General features: G+C 36.5%; 1 protein-coding gene across 19 annotated transcripts in view; it reads right to left on the reverse strand.

The window, feature by feature from the left end:
- Nucleotides 1–6,982: 6,982 nt before the first annotated feature.
- gab1 (GRB2-associated binding protein 1) overlaps nt 6,983–16,651 on the reverse strand; it is a 112,228-nt gene continuing 102,559 nt past the window's right edge. For 9 of the 19 annotated variants that reach the window (XM_055205144.2, XM_055205145.2, XM_073863093.1 and 6 more), the window contains 6 exons: nt 16,297–16,380; nt 16,024–16,041; nt 11,901–11,994; nt 11,292–11,409; nt 9,094–9,222; nt 6,983–8,818 (listed from right to left, as the gene is read on the reverse strand). In XM_055205144.2, coding sequence (XP_055061119.1) covers nt 8,660–8,818; nt 9,094–9,222; nt 11,292–11,409; nt 11,901–11,994; nt 16,024–16,041; nt 16,297–16,380 — 602 coding nt within the window. In that variant the 3' untranslated portion in view covers nt 6,983–8,659. Of the gene's footprint in view, nt 8,819–9,093; nt 9,223–10,030; nt 10,107–11,291; nt 11,410–11,900; nt 11,995–16,023; nt 16,042–16,296; nt 16,381–16,651 lie in introns of all 19 variants that reach the window. The other 10 variants (XM_073863068.1, XM_073863085.1, XM_073863076.1 and 7 more) reach the window with 8 other exon arrangements.

Consider the following 16,651-nt stretch of genomic DNA (forward strand, 5'->3'; position numbering starts at 1 on the left):
TTTTTTACACGTTTTGTGTTATGCTATTAAACACATTATGTGTAATTTTGTGTTAAAATAAAGTCGTGTTAAAGGTAGGGTAACACATTTTGAAAAATGCTAACGGTAGCCGCCTAGCAATGAAATCCCGATCCCACCCTCAAGTCAAATCGCCATCCAAAGTCACGCCTCTTTCAAAACACATGAACACGCACAGATCAGACGGTCACATCTCATGTCTCATTCAGCAGTGAGAAAACTTTGCAGTACAAAGTCAAATAATACTTCCAAAAAACCAAACAACTGGTTTACATCAGAATTAGTTTAAGCACACGTTCGGTTGTGTAGACGTAGTAACTATATCGTTACGCTAATCCGTAAACGAACACAAATTTTGATAAGCAACACAATGTTTCATCAAAGTAGAATATCTGAATCCATCTCAATACAAACATATCGCGTACTTACCTTACCAAAATAAACAGTGCAACAACTCTTTCAGATCCTTTGCCTCCTGCAGCTGTTTCATCTCTTGGTAAAGCAGTAAAGTTACCGATGTTAATTTGGGTTTTTGCTCTTGCTGATCCAGGCAGTTTTTGCTGTTGTTGTTATAAAAGATGCCTTTAGTTTTGTGCCTCCTGTGTAGGTTGTCAATTCAGCAGAAAAGTTTGCTGTTCTCACTGTTTACAGGCAGGAGGTGAGCGCACGTGAACGCGCCGATGACGTATGCATGGATTAAAGTGAAAAAAATTCTTCTGACTGAAATTTTTTTCAGGCCAAGTCATATTCCTTGTAAATAGGCGAGACCAATAGGGCATTCTAAGGGGAGATGTTTTTTTGCCATTAATGCCATATTGAAGTCTACTGTGGCATTTGTAGGGTTGCCAACTGTCACTATGAAATACAGCAGCAGTGCGAGTATGTTTTTTTGTGAATAAACAGTGTTAACACTTAATTACAACATATGATAGGTTTATTAATAGTTTGTTAATTTACAGCTTTACTTTTAACACAGTCCTTTAATTGAACCTTTAATATCTGTCTAAAACAAAACACTTGTGACTCCTAAACTAAGGGTTAAAAACGTTATCCCGTCGTGTTAATCTACTTGTGACAAACTTAAAAAATTGATTCTGTAAGATGTAGTTTGCAGGGCATTTCAGATTAAGGTGAAACAGCTAAATAACTCACTATATAAAAAGAAATATGAATATCACCACCTTTAATGAATCTTAATTATTTATTAATTGTAAATCTTATTAATTTTGGCATTTACTTATACATTTTTTTTAAATCAAGGTTGAAACTGTTAACATTAGTTAATGCACCATGAACTAACATCAGTTACTTTAATGACATAAACAAGAATTAATTAATGTTTATATACTCTATATTTTTCATAGTTTGTTCATGTTATATAATGCATTTAATAATGTGAACAAATACAACTTTTTTTAAAAGTGGTACAGAAATGTTTATATCATATTATTCAGTGCACATAAACAAACAGGGTCTGTTCTGCTCACACAACAGCTTACAGTCACAGCTCTAATACAGTAACGTTATGTATGAATATAATCCCTGAACGAGCAACTCGAATAAAACTCGTGTACAATTTGCACAGGATGTAATCATAGTGACAGTTGTACATTGAATGACTGTACCCTTTATCAACAAATTATTATTTTACAATAGAGGCAGAGCTGAGGTGCTATTTTATGCGCAATGTTATGCACTTAAAACAACGCATTGTGCGCAACGTGCGTATATTACACAAGAACAAAATTCAAGCTCTCTAAGGATAAACAGTCAGTGATGAAATAAGGATAATAAACCATTATGTATATATCTTAGTAAATGTATAAATTGATTTAGTAAAGAGGAGATTAATTGTTTGATTAAAGGCGGAGTCCACGATGTTTGAAAAACGCGTTGGAAAAGGAGACGGGCCGACTACCAAAACACACTTATAGCCAATCAAATTAAATCAAATGCCGGTTTGCGTATGTGTGGGGCGGACCTATCAACAGAAGGTCCAGATTCTATTGGGGTAGGGGCGTGTTTGTTTAGGTGATTTCAAATATCAACATTGGCTTTCAAACATCATGGACTCCGCCTTTAACATTAGTGACAGATATAAGCAAAAAAGGTAACTTACCCTTTTTTCTGCTGTTTACTTTCTCCTAAGCCCTAAATGGTCGTGTTTGAGGATACTTGCAAAGACTGGATTTTTGACGCATAACCTTATGTGTATTTAAGGCCAATAAAGTGGCAAAAATACTCACAAGCTCAAAGAGAAGCGAATGGGCGACTTGCTCATTCCCCTCATACAGAAACAGCGCGCACATTTAACACTGTTGTTATTGTTTCGATTTAAAATCACTTGTTTTTAAATGTGGATACATGTACAAATGTCAAGATTTCCTGACCACGCGCAAATGCAACTGCAAAAACTGACAGGTGGATGACATCAAAGTACTGCGAGAGCATTTCGGAAGCAGTCTCGTCTAATGAGTTCTCGGTTCGCTCTCACAAGATTTTGATGTCATCTGACTGCCTCTTGGTTCTTGTGGCGCCACGTGAAGTTTACCCATGAGTTTAACAAACTCGTTGTATTAGCCATAGCCACTGGTTAAATCAGCGTGGCAGTCAAAAATGATCACGTACGAGGCAAAACAATTACCCCCAAAATACAGTACCCTAGGCTATACTGTGCAAAGACACGTAAATTACCTGGCTGTTTGATTTTCTTAGCCCACGAACTGAAAGGTTTGCCAATCTTCCTCATTTCGCTAAGCCAAGTTAATCTCCATCGGTCTTATACACCTTTTTCGATGTCCAAAACATCGGATCCTTCCTGCATTACAAGTATGTCCATGCTAGCAGAAATAAAGTTTTACTTCAGCTTAACATGAGATACAGCCAGAAAACCCGGAGTGGATCTGGTGTGTAGTGATTACAGAACGCTTACAGTGGAGAGAGGAACGTGATTTCGCTCCTCTCCAGGCTTTGATCACATTCCACTTAACAAGGTGAATACACGGCGTCTTTATGAAAAGTTAATTTGATAATTTTACAACTGACGGAAATCAGTCGTAGACTCGCTGCAATCGACGGAAATCCGTCGCTACGACGGAGAACTTTAATCCATGCGTATGGTGTCTGCGTGGACTCGCTGCACGGTGGGCATTCAAATTACGCTTACGTATGAGGGACAAAAATGGAAACGCCCGTTCGAACCGAAATCTATGATTTGTTGAAAATGTTTTGGTCCTACGCCTTTCACAGATAACATAAATTTCTACAAATACATTTAAACAACTTAACACAGTGATTGCTATCAGGATGTAAGGAGACTTTTAACCAGCATAACAAAAAATGTTTCAGGATCAAATCTGTTACCCTACCTTTAAAAGTTGTTTCAATAGTTAAACAGAGATTTGTCTAGTTTGGGACAACGTATTTGGTGTGTTGTCCCAAAAATAACACTCACTGATGGTCAATTCGCACGGGATCAGAAATCTCAGTAAAGCATTCAGAAGGGGGAGGGGTAACTCGATTATGCAGCTTGTCACCCCTCTCATTGTCATGTGCACATTACCTAGCTTCCTGATATCACGTGCGCAAACAACATGAAAAGGATGAGAAAAACTCGTAACAATGTTTAATTTCAGTTTGGGGAGAACGTCAGTTTCAGAAACACTAATCCCATCCGAATACGCTTGCCAGATACTCACTGAATCTCAGGTGTAATCAGGGTTTAGTGTTAAGTTAGTGTCTTGGGAGTAATTTATGAATGTGTCCCTTTGGTGGGTTCAGCAGGCATGTATTTTGACATGACAAATGATGCACATAGGTTCACATGACGCATCGAACACATATTTTGACATGACGACCCACCCAATGAAAGAGAATTCACCGGCCACCACTGCTGTGTTGTTTGTAACCAAGGCTTTGAATTAATACGCAAATTTAGGTTAAAAGTTGATCATTTGCACGTGTTTCAAAGGCTTGCAAATGTTAACACTTAAGTGATTTTAAACAATTTAACCACAAAATGGCGCTAAAGTGAGCAGTTTTCTGTACGCACATGCGGTTGAATGTGTCCAGTGCAGTTCCGCCCTTTGCTGCATGAGACATCAGTGATGCAGACCTGCCAACCTTGGAAAATTTTTTTGAGTACAGTAGCATTGCCTGAAAGGACAGAACACGGGTTTTTAACATATAATTTAACACATGCACGCGCAGACGCACGCACGCACACGCGCGCACACACACACACACACACACCTCTTGGTAACTTTCAAGGTAACATGCTGCACATTGCACTCACTTTTTTCCCATCCAGCCATAATCTGCTTTAAAAATAATTATAAATGTGAATAAAATCATGTTTAACAAAATTTGCCATACATGGTGATTAATAACATTATTAATGTTAAATACTGTATTCTCCAAAGTTTAGCATGTCTGCACAAACACTGTTAAAGTGATATTCCTGTTAAATAGTGGGTGATAGTTCACCCATAAATGACATTCTGTTATCATTTACTCATATTGTTCCAAACCGTCATGATTTCGTTCTTGAGTGAAACACAAAAAAATTGTTGTTTTTCCCTGACTAGCAAAAAATACAATGGAGAGCAGTGGGAACCAGACACTGTTTGGTTACCAACACTTTTCAAAATAACTTGTGTTCCACACAATTAAGAAACTCAAAGGTTTGGACGGTCTGTACTGTTATGTAAACTATGACTGAATTAAATTTTTTAAGTTAACTACCCCTTTAAGACAGTATTTTAACACTGCTTTAAATTCAACCATAACTGTGACAGTACTGCTGTTTACTGTATGTCTGTCTTTAATTTATTGTAGCTTTGTTTACAGTACAGTACGGCATAGGCACCTCACGTGGGTGCTCGAGACATGAGATATTCTCCATGTATAAAACTTTATTTGATGTGGTTTGTATATGACGTTTTATTTTATTGACAATATCAAGAGCGCATTATTGTAGAGCGCATTTAATCCGCTTGACTCGAATGTCAGGTGGATTCCCTTCACTGAGAGTGAACTTTCTGTTTTTATTTGACTAAAACTAGATGCTCTCCCCCATGGTAAAATCATGGTACTTTTTCGTAAGCGCTCAATTATACAATATGCTAATTTACAAATCAGAAGTAATGTTAGCGCATCTTGAAACGGATCCCGCGAGACCGTCGACTTCATAGGATTAAGCTAAATCATTATTTCAACTTTGCACATTCACCCTGACCAGTTTACCTTAGGGGGTCAGACGTCTTGACTCTCCGTTGAAAAATATTGTCAGAAACAGCGGATGGAGGACAGAGATCACACGGGATTTTAAGGTTCCGTCGATAGCAGACTCTTGTTACTGATTGGCCATACGACTTGTCAATCATCCCCACTTTCTATGTAGTGAATGAGCCGAGTGCTATGATTGGACATTTTTATTTTTTCTGTTGCTTGTTTCGAGTACTTCGCGCGGCAGAGGCGTCATCAGGTTTTTGCGTAGTTTAGAGTGACAAATCGTACCACAGGGTCAAAATGAGTACCTGCAGGTCTGAGTGACCTGTTGTTTCTGTATAATATTGATGGTTTCTATCAGTGGTGCGCCCAACTAAGGTTGAATGCCCTGTGTTATAGACAGTGACATAAGACTAAAGCCTGGGATACACTGCATGATTATTGGCTGCCCCAGACAAAAGATTGCCATCGTGAAACAATCGTCGCGATTTCTGTGATCGTGCCTCTTCGTCGGTGGTCCTGTGTCGTACAATGAGAGAGGTTCAAAGATGGCCGTTTTATGCAGCCGCTGCAGCTTCCGTGTCATCATCGTACAGTCTACATCAGGGCTATTCAAATCTTACCCTGGAGGGCCAGAGCACTACCGAGTTTAGCTACAACCCTAATCAAACTTACCCACCTGTGATTGTCTAGTGATCATGAAGACCTTGATTAGCTTGCTCAGGTGTGTTTGATCAGGGTTGGAGCTAAACTATGCAGTGATCTGGCTAGGGTGGCCATTCGTGCCAGTTCCGCCGGACACGTCCCGAACATGTTTTCGGGTTCGTTCTACGGAAGTCGCATTGCTTGACCGCATACGTCATCAAGGTTCTCACATTTCAGTTAAAATACATTAGAAAATTAATATTTATTTCTTTTAAGACATACAATCATTGTAGTTTTTTCTTACCTTGAAATGTAACGGTTGCTTTTCTGAAATTGAGTTCGGGCCTTATACAGACCTCGGAGCCCTCTCTTCGTGGGGGAGTGCTCCGGACACGGGCCAAATACTGAGCTCAGAGCCCTCTCCTCAGACAGCACGCCAAATACGCATATCATTAATTCTATCTGACTTATTTGTAAGTGTGAACTCTTGAATCAATGTTTAGAGTTTAGAAGTGGGTATACCCAATGTCTTCTAATAAAGAAGTGGGTATACCCGTATACCTGCGTAAACCCTGCACTACAACACTGCTTCTATAGCTATGGTGTCATGATAGTATAAATGTGTAAATTGACAGCACACCATTAAAAAGGACCAATCATCAATCGATAACGATTGACAATACTCTTTGGTTTAGGAGGCTCTGTGCAGAGTCAGGTGGGATGTTTTTCAAACTGTAACGCAATTTTTGCGCAATTTGAGCTTAAGAAACAACAAGATAGAACTCTAGGCCTTTGTTTGTAGTCCTTAGGTTTGAAGTAACCATATTTATTTTTGGTGTATTGATGACCACTGGCCAAACCATGATATTACTACAGTAACATCATGGTTTATCCATGGTTTTTGTAGTGAAACTTGGTTATTTTGTGGCAACCATGGTTTAACTAGTAACCATGTTTTCTAAATGTAATAAAACCACGATTAATTCTCATAAGGTTGACTGTCCTAACTGGTTTCGTTTTTAAAGATATGACAACTTTAAAATGCAGCTTAAAAATACATATGTTGCAATGTACAAGTAATCTTCTCAAGTTTAATTTTTATTGAGTTTATTTTAAAATGTACATTTCTTTTTGATTCGTTAAAAAAGATAAAAAGCATCAGGGTCTAAGGACTCGAAAAGAAAAAAGTTTTAAGTAGAATTGAAACAATAAAGGCACAGCTTTAAATCAAAAAAGACATGCTTAAAAAGCCTGTATAAGTATATACAGCTGAAGCCAACAGTGGTGTTGCAGCACATCAACTGTGTCGTCTTGGCTTAAGAAAGGTAGTTAGTACAGCTATTTTTGCCCGCACACACACACACAGTAAAGTTCTGTATTCTGAATAAATGTATTGTGACATGAGCTGAAAATCACTGAATGTATCATATTTACAACATACAAAAAAGTTACAATGGTAAGGCAATTAGTTTCCAAAAGCTGAGGAACTCCATCTGAAATAAATTATCAAAGTGGCAATAAAATCCATTGATACAGTCAGTCACAGAAATGCAAAGTCGATTAAAATTCCTGAAACTACTTGACCGGCTTTTTCGCCATCTCGATGAAGGCATCTTATACAGCACAAAGCCGATAATATCTTGCATAATAAGCAATTACCAAAGGTTTCTACTGTATGAGAACATGTGAACTGCAAAACTAAAGACATTATCTATAGTTGCAAAATAAAATAAAATGAAATCTGTGTTAAACCTTACAGTGAGTACCTGACCTTGCCGCTTCTGCAAATTGATACCTTACTTTAAAGAAAAATGGAAAAAATACATAAAAAACAGAGAAGTTCTCTGTGTAAAACGATCACAGTTCCTGATTCCACCAATAACATTTCTGATACCATCTCAGACCGTGTAAGACTTCTATCCTGCAGAATCCACACATTAGTCTAAACATACCAGATATTACATACAAATAAAGGACACTTTAATTCATTCATGTACATAACACTATACAGTCTGTCTGCTGTCTCAAATGTAAATGAATTCATTTTTAAACAAACTCTTACACTGTAGTAGATTTGCTGCTCAAGCAATTCAAAACCTTTTGATTGCACTAATGAATTACACTTGTAGCCCCCAAAAATGAAACGAATGGTAAAACGAAACCTGACTGTAAACAGATTTCAGATTATCGTGGAAATTTACGAAAAGAATGGCTCCCAAAAGCATTCTGAAAAACTCAATGTGGCAGTTTTGTGAACATGTAAAATTGAAGAAAAACTTCAGTTGTTCTAGTTAGTCAAATTTTACAGACATGATGCACCTCAAGCATGTGAAATAGTGAGTTTTGACACCACAAATGGGGGAAAGAAGTCCAAAATCCAGACCTGAGTGAGGGGCGCGGCAGTGTATATGCTTATAGTAAGAATAATGCTGCTGTGTTATTTCATTGGACTTTTAGCCAGAAAGACTCTGCAAGCTCTTCAACCCCTGTGTGCACATTACAGTCTATCCCGCTCAAGTCTGTCAGCTTATATTTGAGGTTCCCTCAGATCAGCTCTCCCCTGCAATGGGTGCTGTCATCTAGCAGGAAGCAGTGTAAACTAGCTGATCTGGGAGCTGTGACCTAGGTGCTTTTACACAGCTGTATCTAAAAATCAACATGGAGGTCGAAAAAGGAGGCGGCTGGATGTTCAGACTGCCTGCAGCGTTCTCTGTTTCTCAGCCTACTGCAAGTCCCGATCAAGCTCAAAGGAGGAAAGAGATGGGTGTCATTTAGTCCCTTTGTTGGGGGTGTCCGTCTCTGTCGACTGCCGTCCGTCACTCCATGCTTCACGTGTGCTTTTGAGGGCCTGTGTCCGCTGCTGATCCACCACCACATAGTCAACTCGCTCATCTGATGCTGAAATGCCAGTTCCGTTAGTCTTCTTCTGCAAGGTGGACATGTGGAAAACAGAAGTAAATATAGAGGGAAGCTCTGGTAGTACCAAGTTGATAATAAAACATGTCATTACTGACAAGCAGCTGCTATTGATTACGTATTGGGACAAAGTGTATGAAACGAATACCCGATTAGACCTATTTATTACTGTGAACACCTGAAAACCCTCATATAAACATGCATTATGCCCCCAATTTACATGCAAGACATAGAAAAAGCACCATTGGCTGTTCCTAATACTTCAATTGTTCTGTTGTGCCCTACCTTGCGAGGAGGAGTAGACTTCCCAGGGTCCAAGTCAAGGTCCAGGTACTCCACCTGCTTGTCTCCTTTGGGCTTTACCATGGGACTTCCACCTCCATCAGCATTCATTGGAGCACCTAGCTTCATGTTCTGAGATACCAAAGCATGAACACATCAAACATTTAGCAAATCTATATTAACAATAAGCAGACAGAACTGCAATCAGAATTAGGCACTAAAAGATTTATTCTAATGATATATGATTCATCTACGCTGATACTATAGTAGGTGATGTAAGTAAACAGACAAAATGATTGTAGCCTATGTTTCGGTATCTATCAGTAAAAACTGTAGTCTAACTATCAGTAGCACATGGTCATTGACACAACATTTATTATAATGATTCAATCGATACAGTTATTGTGCATCCATCCAGAGAGAAACCGTACCAAGCTCTCAGAAATTCTAGAATCTGATACCTTCATAATGCGTTAAGAAAAAAATGGCTGCATATTTTAAATTATGTTCTAGCAGTTCTACAGGACTTTCAAACTTCTATCTCTGCAAATATGAATATAAACTCTAGAATTGCTGACCTCCATGATAATTAATTATAATAAAAAAAATTCAAAATACACCAAAGCCTTCACATTCTGCAAGACTACTTCAATACAAACACATTTTTTAGGCGTGACACTGCTAATAAAACAGCAATACCATTAGGCATATCTAGGACATTTATTAGCTTTGAGCTAAACAATCCACCCTAAGCATATCTTTAAAGTCATTCATGTACAAAAACTCTGAATTATTTAGTCAAAACAGGGCCCAATCATGCTGAACTTGAATGAACAAGTTTACACCAACGACAGTCAAATGGAGGAAGAAATATGTCCTTTGTTGGTTTTTCCTAATATCCCAGCTCAGGTGTGTAGAAACACAAATCAACCCTGCTCACCTCCTCCAGGTGGTCTAGACCTGACACTTCTCTCTTTATAGGGGTGATAGGAACTGTACAGTAGAAGGACTCCTCTCTACAGAATGGAGGTACATGGAAGAAAAAAATCAAAGAGGAAAAGGAAACAGATGGCAAAGAAGAAAGTCTAGAAACGAAAAGTGCAGAATACAAATGAGAACAAATAAAAGCAGCCAGACAAAAGGACACACAACAACAGAATGCAAGGACCAGCCAAGTGCAAAAAAGTCACTGTTAGTTTGGTTAAGAACAAAAACACTTGCTGTGATGGATATTTTTGTTAGAAAACAAGCCTTAGAACCTTCATTATAAAAATGGCCTATTAACTGAAAAAAGAAATGCACTTTAAATCCAAACATGAAACAGCAAAAGCTGCTCTTCACCACAAAGCCAGAGAAAGAAATGGATAACACAGCAGAAAAAAATGAAGAAAAACCTGAAGAAAACTGAAAAGTGAAGAAAGGAAAAGCAGCGAGGGGGTCCTTCTATTCAGGTTGCCTGAATACTTATACTGGACATCTGTAATTTTACAAATTTGCAAACCTAATCTGAAATTCCTAAGTTACACAGATCTGGTTTGGTATTTGTGATCTATATTAGCCACGGTTTACATTATTGTTAATAATTAATTATTAAACAATATTGATAAAAACATTGTGTTTTTTATTTTAATAATTTTTAATAATTATTTTAATAAAGCTTTATTCATTTAAGAACTTGTTAACTTAATTAAATAAAAAGTTGTAATTAAGATACATTTTTAATAATGAATTATTATAATTAATTTATAACTTCAACTTCATTTGTAAATATAATTTGGTTACTGGTGGATATCTGCCCTTTATTCATGATATCACCTTCATTGTTTTGCTGCATAGGAACATTCTTAACACTTTTAAAAACACTCAGAGTGGGCTGAAGAAGTTGCAAACACTACCTTGTGTACATGTACCTACTGTACATATACACACAATACAAATCTAGTACCTTGCATCTGAAATATATACACTGTCAGATAAAAAAGGCCCAAAAAGGTCCCCTTTTAAATAGTACATATTGGTACCTAATGTATACCTATCTGTACCAAAATGGGGTACTGCCCCAGTGATAGCTGGGACCATTTTTATCAGACAATGTACACCATAAACAAAACATTTGGTAAAAAAATTTCTGCATCCAATCCTGACTGCAAATTAGGATATTATTTGAGTGGAACAGTAGCTGTGGTGTTGGTTTTACATACTGGTTCATCTGCATTAGTGTGCATGGTAACATAATTCTCATCACAGTCCTCGGAGTCGGTGCTGGAGGCAGTGCTATGCCCAGAGGGCGGTCTGGGAGGCATGGGAAACCTAGAGGGGCTGAGCAGCAGGACAACATTTACACCGCCGCTCATGCACACACATATACACACACAAAAATAACATCACAAACTCGCTGTCTGGAATATAACATGGTCTGAGCTGGACCTCCTCAGTTGATTGTGGGGCTGATAGTGAGTCTTAGGTAAAAAAAAGCCAAGGGACACTCCTCGCTCACAAACACTTTAAAACTGCCTTCTAGACACATATGCAACATAGCATATTGACTGATAACTAGGAATTCAATTTAAAGCATTCTTTCAATTCCATTACTAAAAGTTTTACTATTGTTAGGTATTGATGACGGTCAAATTTTGCGTGATCACAGTTCATGCCATAATTTAACTATTATCACTACCATTTGTATATTATGGGATGTTAGGACAAAACTACAGAAATGCATGAATGATTAGTTATTTAGCCTGTACAGTCTGAGATGGAGGCCATGCAGAACCATGCCTAAATGGTGATCTGTTTCGGTTGACACTTACTCCCTGGTAAAGGACCTGGTTACGGGTGAACGGACTGGTGCCGTAAGCTCCTCCCACTCAGATACGGTCTTGATCTCCAAAGGGGCTGGCTTAACTGTAAGACAGACATCAGTTCAATGAAAAATTTTCAGGATGTGTTAATAACATGTAATATCACCAGTCCATTCTAATGCATAAATAATGGTCATAGGAAATTAAACAAAATAGTTTACATTTCTTTATCCTTAAAGTATAAAATAAACTGGCTTTCAAACAACAAACTGATGGAACTACTCTCTAACTTTTATTATGGAACTTAATAACACTTTATGATAAATTTATAGGGATGCACCGATACCACTTTTTTGGAATACGAGTACTTGCATTTCAGTACTTGCCGATACCGATACAGAGAACTTAAAAAAAAAAACATAACTTAAATTTACAGCTTTAGTCATATAATTTAACAAAAAAAAAACCAAGAGACTAGTTTGGAACATTTATTTAAAATTAAAAGCATGTTGTATGCAACATATTACAGAATAAATAATTATAAAAAAATTTAACAGTGAAAAAAGTATTTTTTTTCCATTTGTTGTAAACTCTGCCTCTTTGGACAACCCTTTACATGCCGTTCAAACATAGACATTTCTCAGACCGTGGTATCGATCCCCGGTATCAGGGGACTTTTAACGAGTACTTTAGAAAATGTGGTATCGAGACTGATACCAGTATCGGTGCATCCCTATAAATTTATAAATAAAAAACGGAAAAAACTCACTGTGAAGGAATATAAAAATAATCAGGAAATTCCATTTGCAGTTGACATTCGTTATTTGGCCAGTAGAGGACACTATTTGTCATTTCTCCTGACTGGCAGGCAAAGATACATATAGACACAAGATAATACTTGAACAAACACAGCATCAGGTTAACTGAAATTACTTTTAAAGCTAAACCATAAAAAAGGAGGGCCACTTCTCAATCAATGAAGTGCAAAACTGAGTGATAATCCCACGCACACACACATCTTTGCTAAACCCCCTATTTCATATTAACAGCATCTGATTCAGTACACGCAGCTGGCCCGAGACTCCTGAGCTGAGAAGCGCCCAATCTGGCATACGAGAAGTAGCTGTAACTGGCTGAAACACTGACCAGCTGGTGCCAGTGTGTGAGGAAAGGGAGCACAGACTGGTAATGTATTTCAAAGACATAACTGAACTTTCTGGGCATGTAATAGGGGAGAACAGGGGCGAAAGTACCATTTTTCAGAAAAAAAGTCATTTTAAAAGATAATATTTTAGGCAGAGATATATTTTTGCTTTGGTCAGTAACTCACAAGTGTGGTCTATCAATACCAGGTGGAATTTTGAACAAATGAAAAACAACGTCAGAATAATTTTACTTTGAACGTAAGTAGCAAATTGTTACTTTTGACCCTGTCAGCTGGGACAAAAGTAACACACAGATGGGTCAAAACATATTTTGACAATTATCTTTGCATAAAAGAATGAAATTACATTTTGAGTTTAAATTTCAGCTTCATCAAATGTTTCAAAAGCAACCCGACAGAACAAACTTAAATTGTTGAGAATAAAACCAAGGGTGCAAACTCATCAGGGGTGATATATATATATATACACACATATTATGGGGGGCCAAACAGGAAATAATTAATTATAAAAACTGAATATATAGTTATAAGTTTGAATGTATAAATGTAAATCGTGAATATATAAATATAAGTCTGAATATATAATTATAAATCATGAATATATAATTATAAGTCTGAATATATATTTATAAGACTGAATATATATTTATAAGTCTGGATATATAGTTACAAGTTTGAATATATAAATATAAGTCTGAATATATAAATGTAACATGTGAATATATAGTTATATGTCTGAATATATAAATGTAAGTCTGAATATATAAATATAAGTCTGAATATATAGTTATAAGTTTGAATATATAAATATAAGTCTGAATATATAAATATAAGTCTGAATATATAAATATAAGTTTGAATATATAAATATAAGTCTGAATATATAAATTTAAACCGTGAATATATAAATATAAGTCTGATTATATAAATGTAAATTGTGAATATATAGTTATAATTGTGAATATATAAATATAAGTCTGAATATATAAATGTAAATTGTGAATATATAGTTATAAGTTTGAATATATAAATATAAGTCTGAATATATAAATATAAGTTTATATAAATATAAATTGTGAATATATAAATGTAAGTCTGAATATATAAATGTAAACCGTGAATATATAGTTATAAATCTGAATATATAAATATAAGTCTGAATATATAAATATAAATCTGAATATATAAATGTGTTTATATATTCAGACTTATAACTATATATTCAGACTTACATTTATATATTCAGACTTACATTTATATATTCAGACTTACATTTATATATTTAGACTTACATTTATATATTCAGACTTACATTTATATATTCACAATTTATATTTATATATTCACGATTTACATTTATATATTCAAACTTATAACTATATATTCAGTTTTTATAATTAATTATTTCCTGTTTGGCCCCCCATTATATATATATATATATATATATATATATATATATATATATATATATATATATATATATATATATGAGAAGCGGATGCGCGGCTTGCATGCTCCTCTATGCGCACGCATATAGCACTGTTGTTTGTGTTTTTAACGGTTTGTGTTAATGGCGGGACAAAAGTAACAAGTGTTACTTTGGTCCTGACCAGAACTCCTGACATTTAAACCAGATTTACTTTTATTTTGAAAAAGGCAAACTTCAGGATGTGTTAGAGCACTAAATAACCTGTAGATTGATCAGTACTGTAACACATAAAATCAACAACACACGGTTTTATAAGAAAAAAACGACCGCTTTAGGAATTTACTTATCATAGTCGAAAACAGCTTTGTCGACCTACACGCGCAGAACAGTGACGAAAGTGATATTTGTCAGCTCTGTCAAGGGTTATGTGCTTAAGATGCTGTCATAGTTAGGAATGCAAATGTAATCAGGGCTCGGAAAAAATCTTTGCACTTTAGGCCTGTGTTACTTTCACCCCGGTTCTCCGCTATGGTTTGAGGGAGTTGTCACAAATCTATAGTTTTACTCCAAAACACAAGCTTTACATGGATAGACCTGAGACAGGTCTCATCTACCATTTCAAGTTCACATGACCAGCTTTGTTTTGCAGTTCTACAGACTCAGGGGATGGTTCTTGCATTCTCTTGCATGCGTTCAAATGTTCATGCAGCCGGACCAATAGGTGTCAGTAAATAGACCATGACCACACCCTTGTATTGAACCAAGGAAACATGCCCATTACAGGAAGGGCTTTCACTAAATTATTGGGATGTTTCTTAATTCGTATTTGTGCACCCCATTTACTTTTTTTAAAGCTTTATGTGAAATGGCATATCCTCACTCTCTGTATTAAGTTCATTCTCTAAAATCAAATGTTATGTCCATACAAAATATTAAACAATGAAAGTGAAGTTAAACACATACTTGGGTCAGAGTTCATTGTCTCACTATTAAAATGGATGTAGGAGTGAGGAACCAAATTGAGAACCTATGGTCTTTTGAGTCTGTTTACATGACAAAAGATCAAGGCTGTGTGACAAAAGCATTGTTTATGTCATTTTCATAAACTTGGGGTTAGGGATATATGTGTGTGTGTGTCTGTGTTTCTGTAATATCAAACAGTCCTGAAATCGTACTATTGACAGAATCAAAACACAAAGTATTAATGTGCACTTATTTTTGGTCTGGAAGACTAATAAGGCCCAAACCCCAACTCTCATGCTAATCTTATTGAGCCTGTAAGACTGCTCAGCCTGCCAAACACAAACCAAGGCACCTTGCATGTGTCTGCATGAAACAAAAAATACTTTAGCACCTTTACATTTTTCATTTGATCAAAAAGTGGAGTTGCAAATTTTGCACACACCCTTGCAAGTTAAGCAACAGTTCATAAAAGAGATACCCTCCACAACAAACACAAGCTTTACCACTGCTAACAATTATCACAGACCCCATTTCCTGACCTGCAGACCAACCATTCATTAAACAAATCCAAGTACCTTCACAGAGACGGCAATCTATGAACACAAAACAGACAATATAACACACAAATAACACCCTCAATGTTGTCATTATTTCAGTTCAAATGCAAATTTGTCTTCACATAAAGCAGGTAGTGATGCAAAGTGCCCTTGTGTCAGACATAAAAGTGGCTGTTCTTTACACATGTTTATGTTTTTTTTTTTTCGAAAAAAACATAGATTGTTGAATCTTTCAGAAGATTAAATCTCATGAGTTAAACAATAAAAGTAGCAATTTTTCGAGGTACGTACCCTTACGACGTCTTGAGAATTCACCTATGGTTTGGGAGTCGGTTCGCTCAAGACCGACTGCTCTGTTTATTTTAGGGCTCTGACCTGAATTGGTGAGAAAAAACTCATTTGTTACTTGGCTTCTTTGAAAGAATTGGAGTTCTTCCGTTCCTCTAAACCTCACACCCATGCAATGTAGAAAAATCACAGCCACCTCCATCACTTTTGTCTTCTTGTCGCTAAACAGATATGTGTCGGGCGGCTGCCATGACAACAACAACTCTTCATGCATTTAAGTCATGCAACAAACAAGGTTTCCCCACAAAGACGGATGGGCAAGACATGCACAGACAAACGTGGGTGAGTACAGCATTCA

Source organism: Misgurnus anguillicaudatus, chromosome 3 (genome assembly GCF_027580225.2).
Source record: "Misgurnus anguillicaudatus chromosome 3, ASM2758022v2, whole genome shotgun sequence".
NCBI lineage: Eukaryota > Metazoa > Chordata > Actinopteri > Cypriniformes > Cobitidae > Misgurnus > Misgurnus anguillicaudatus.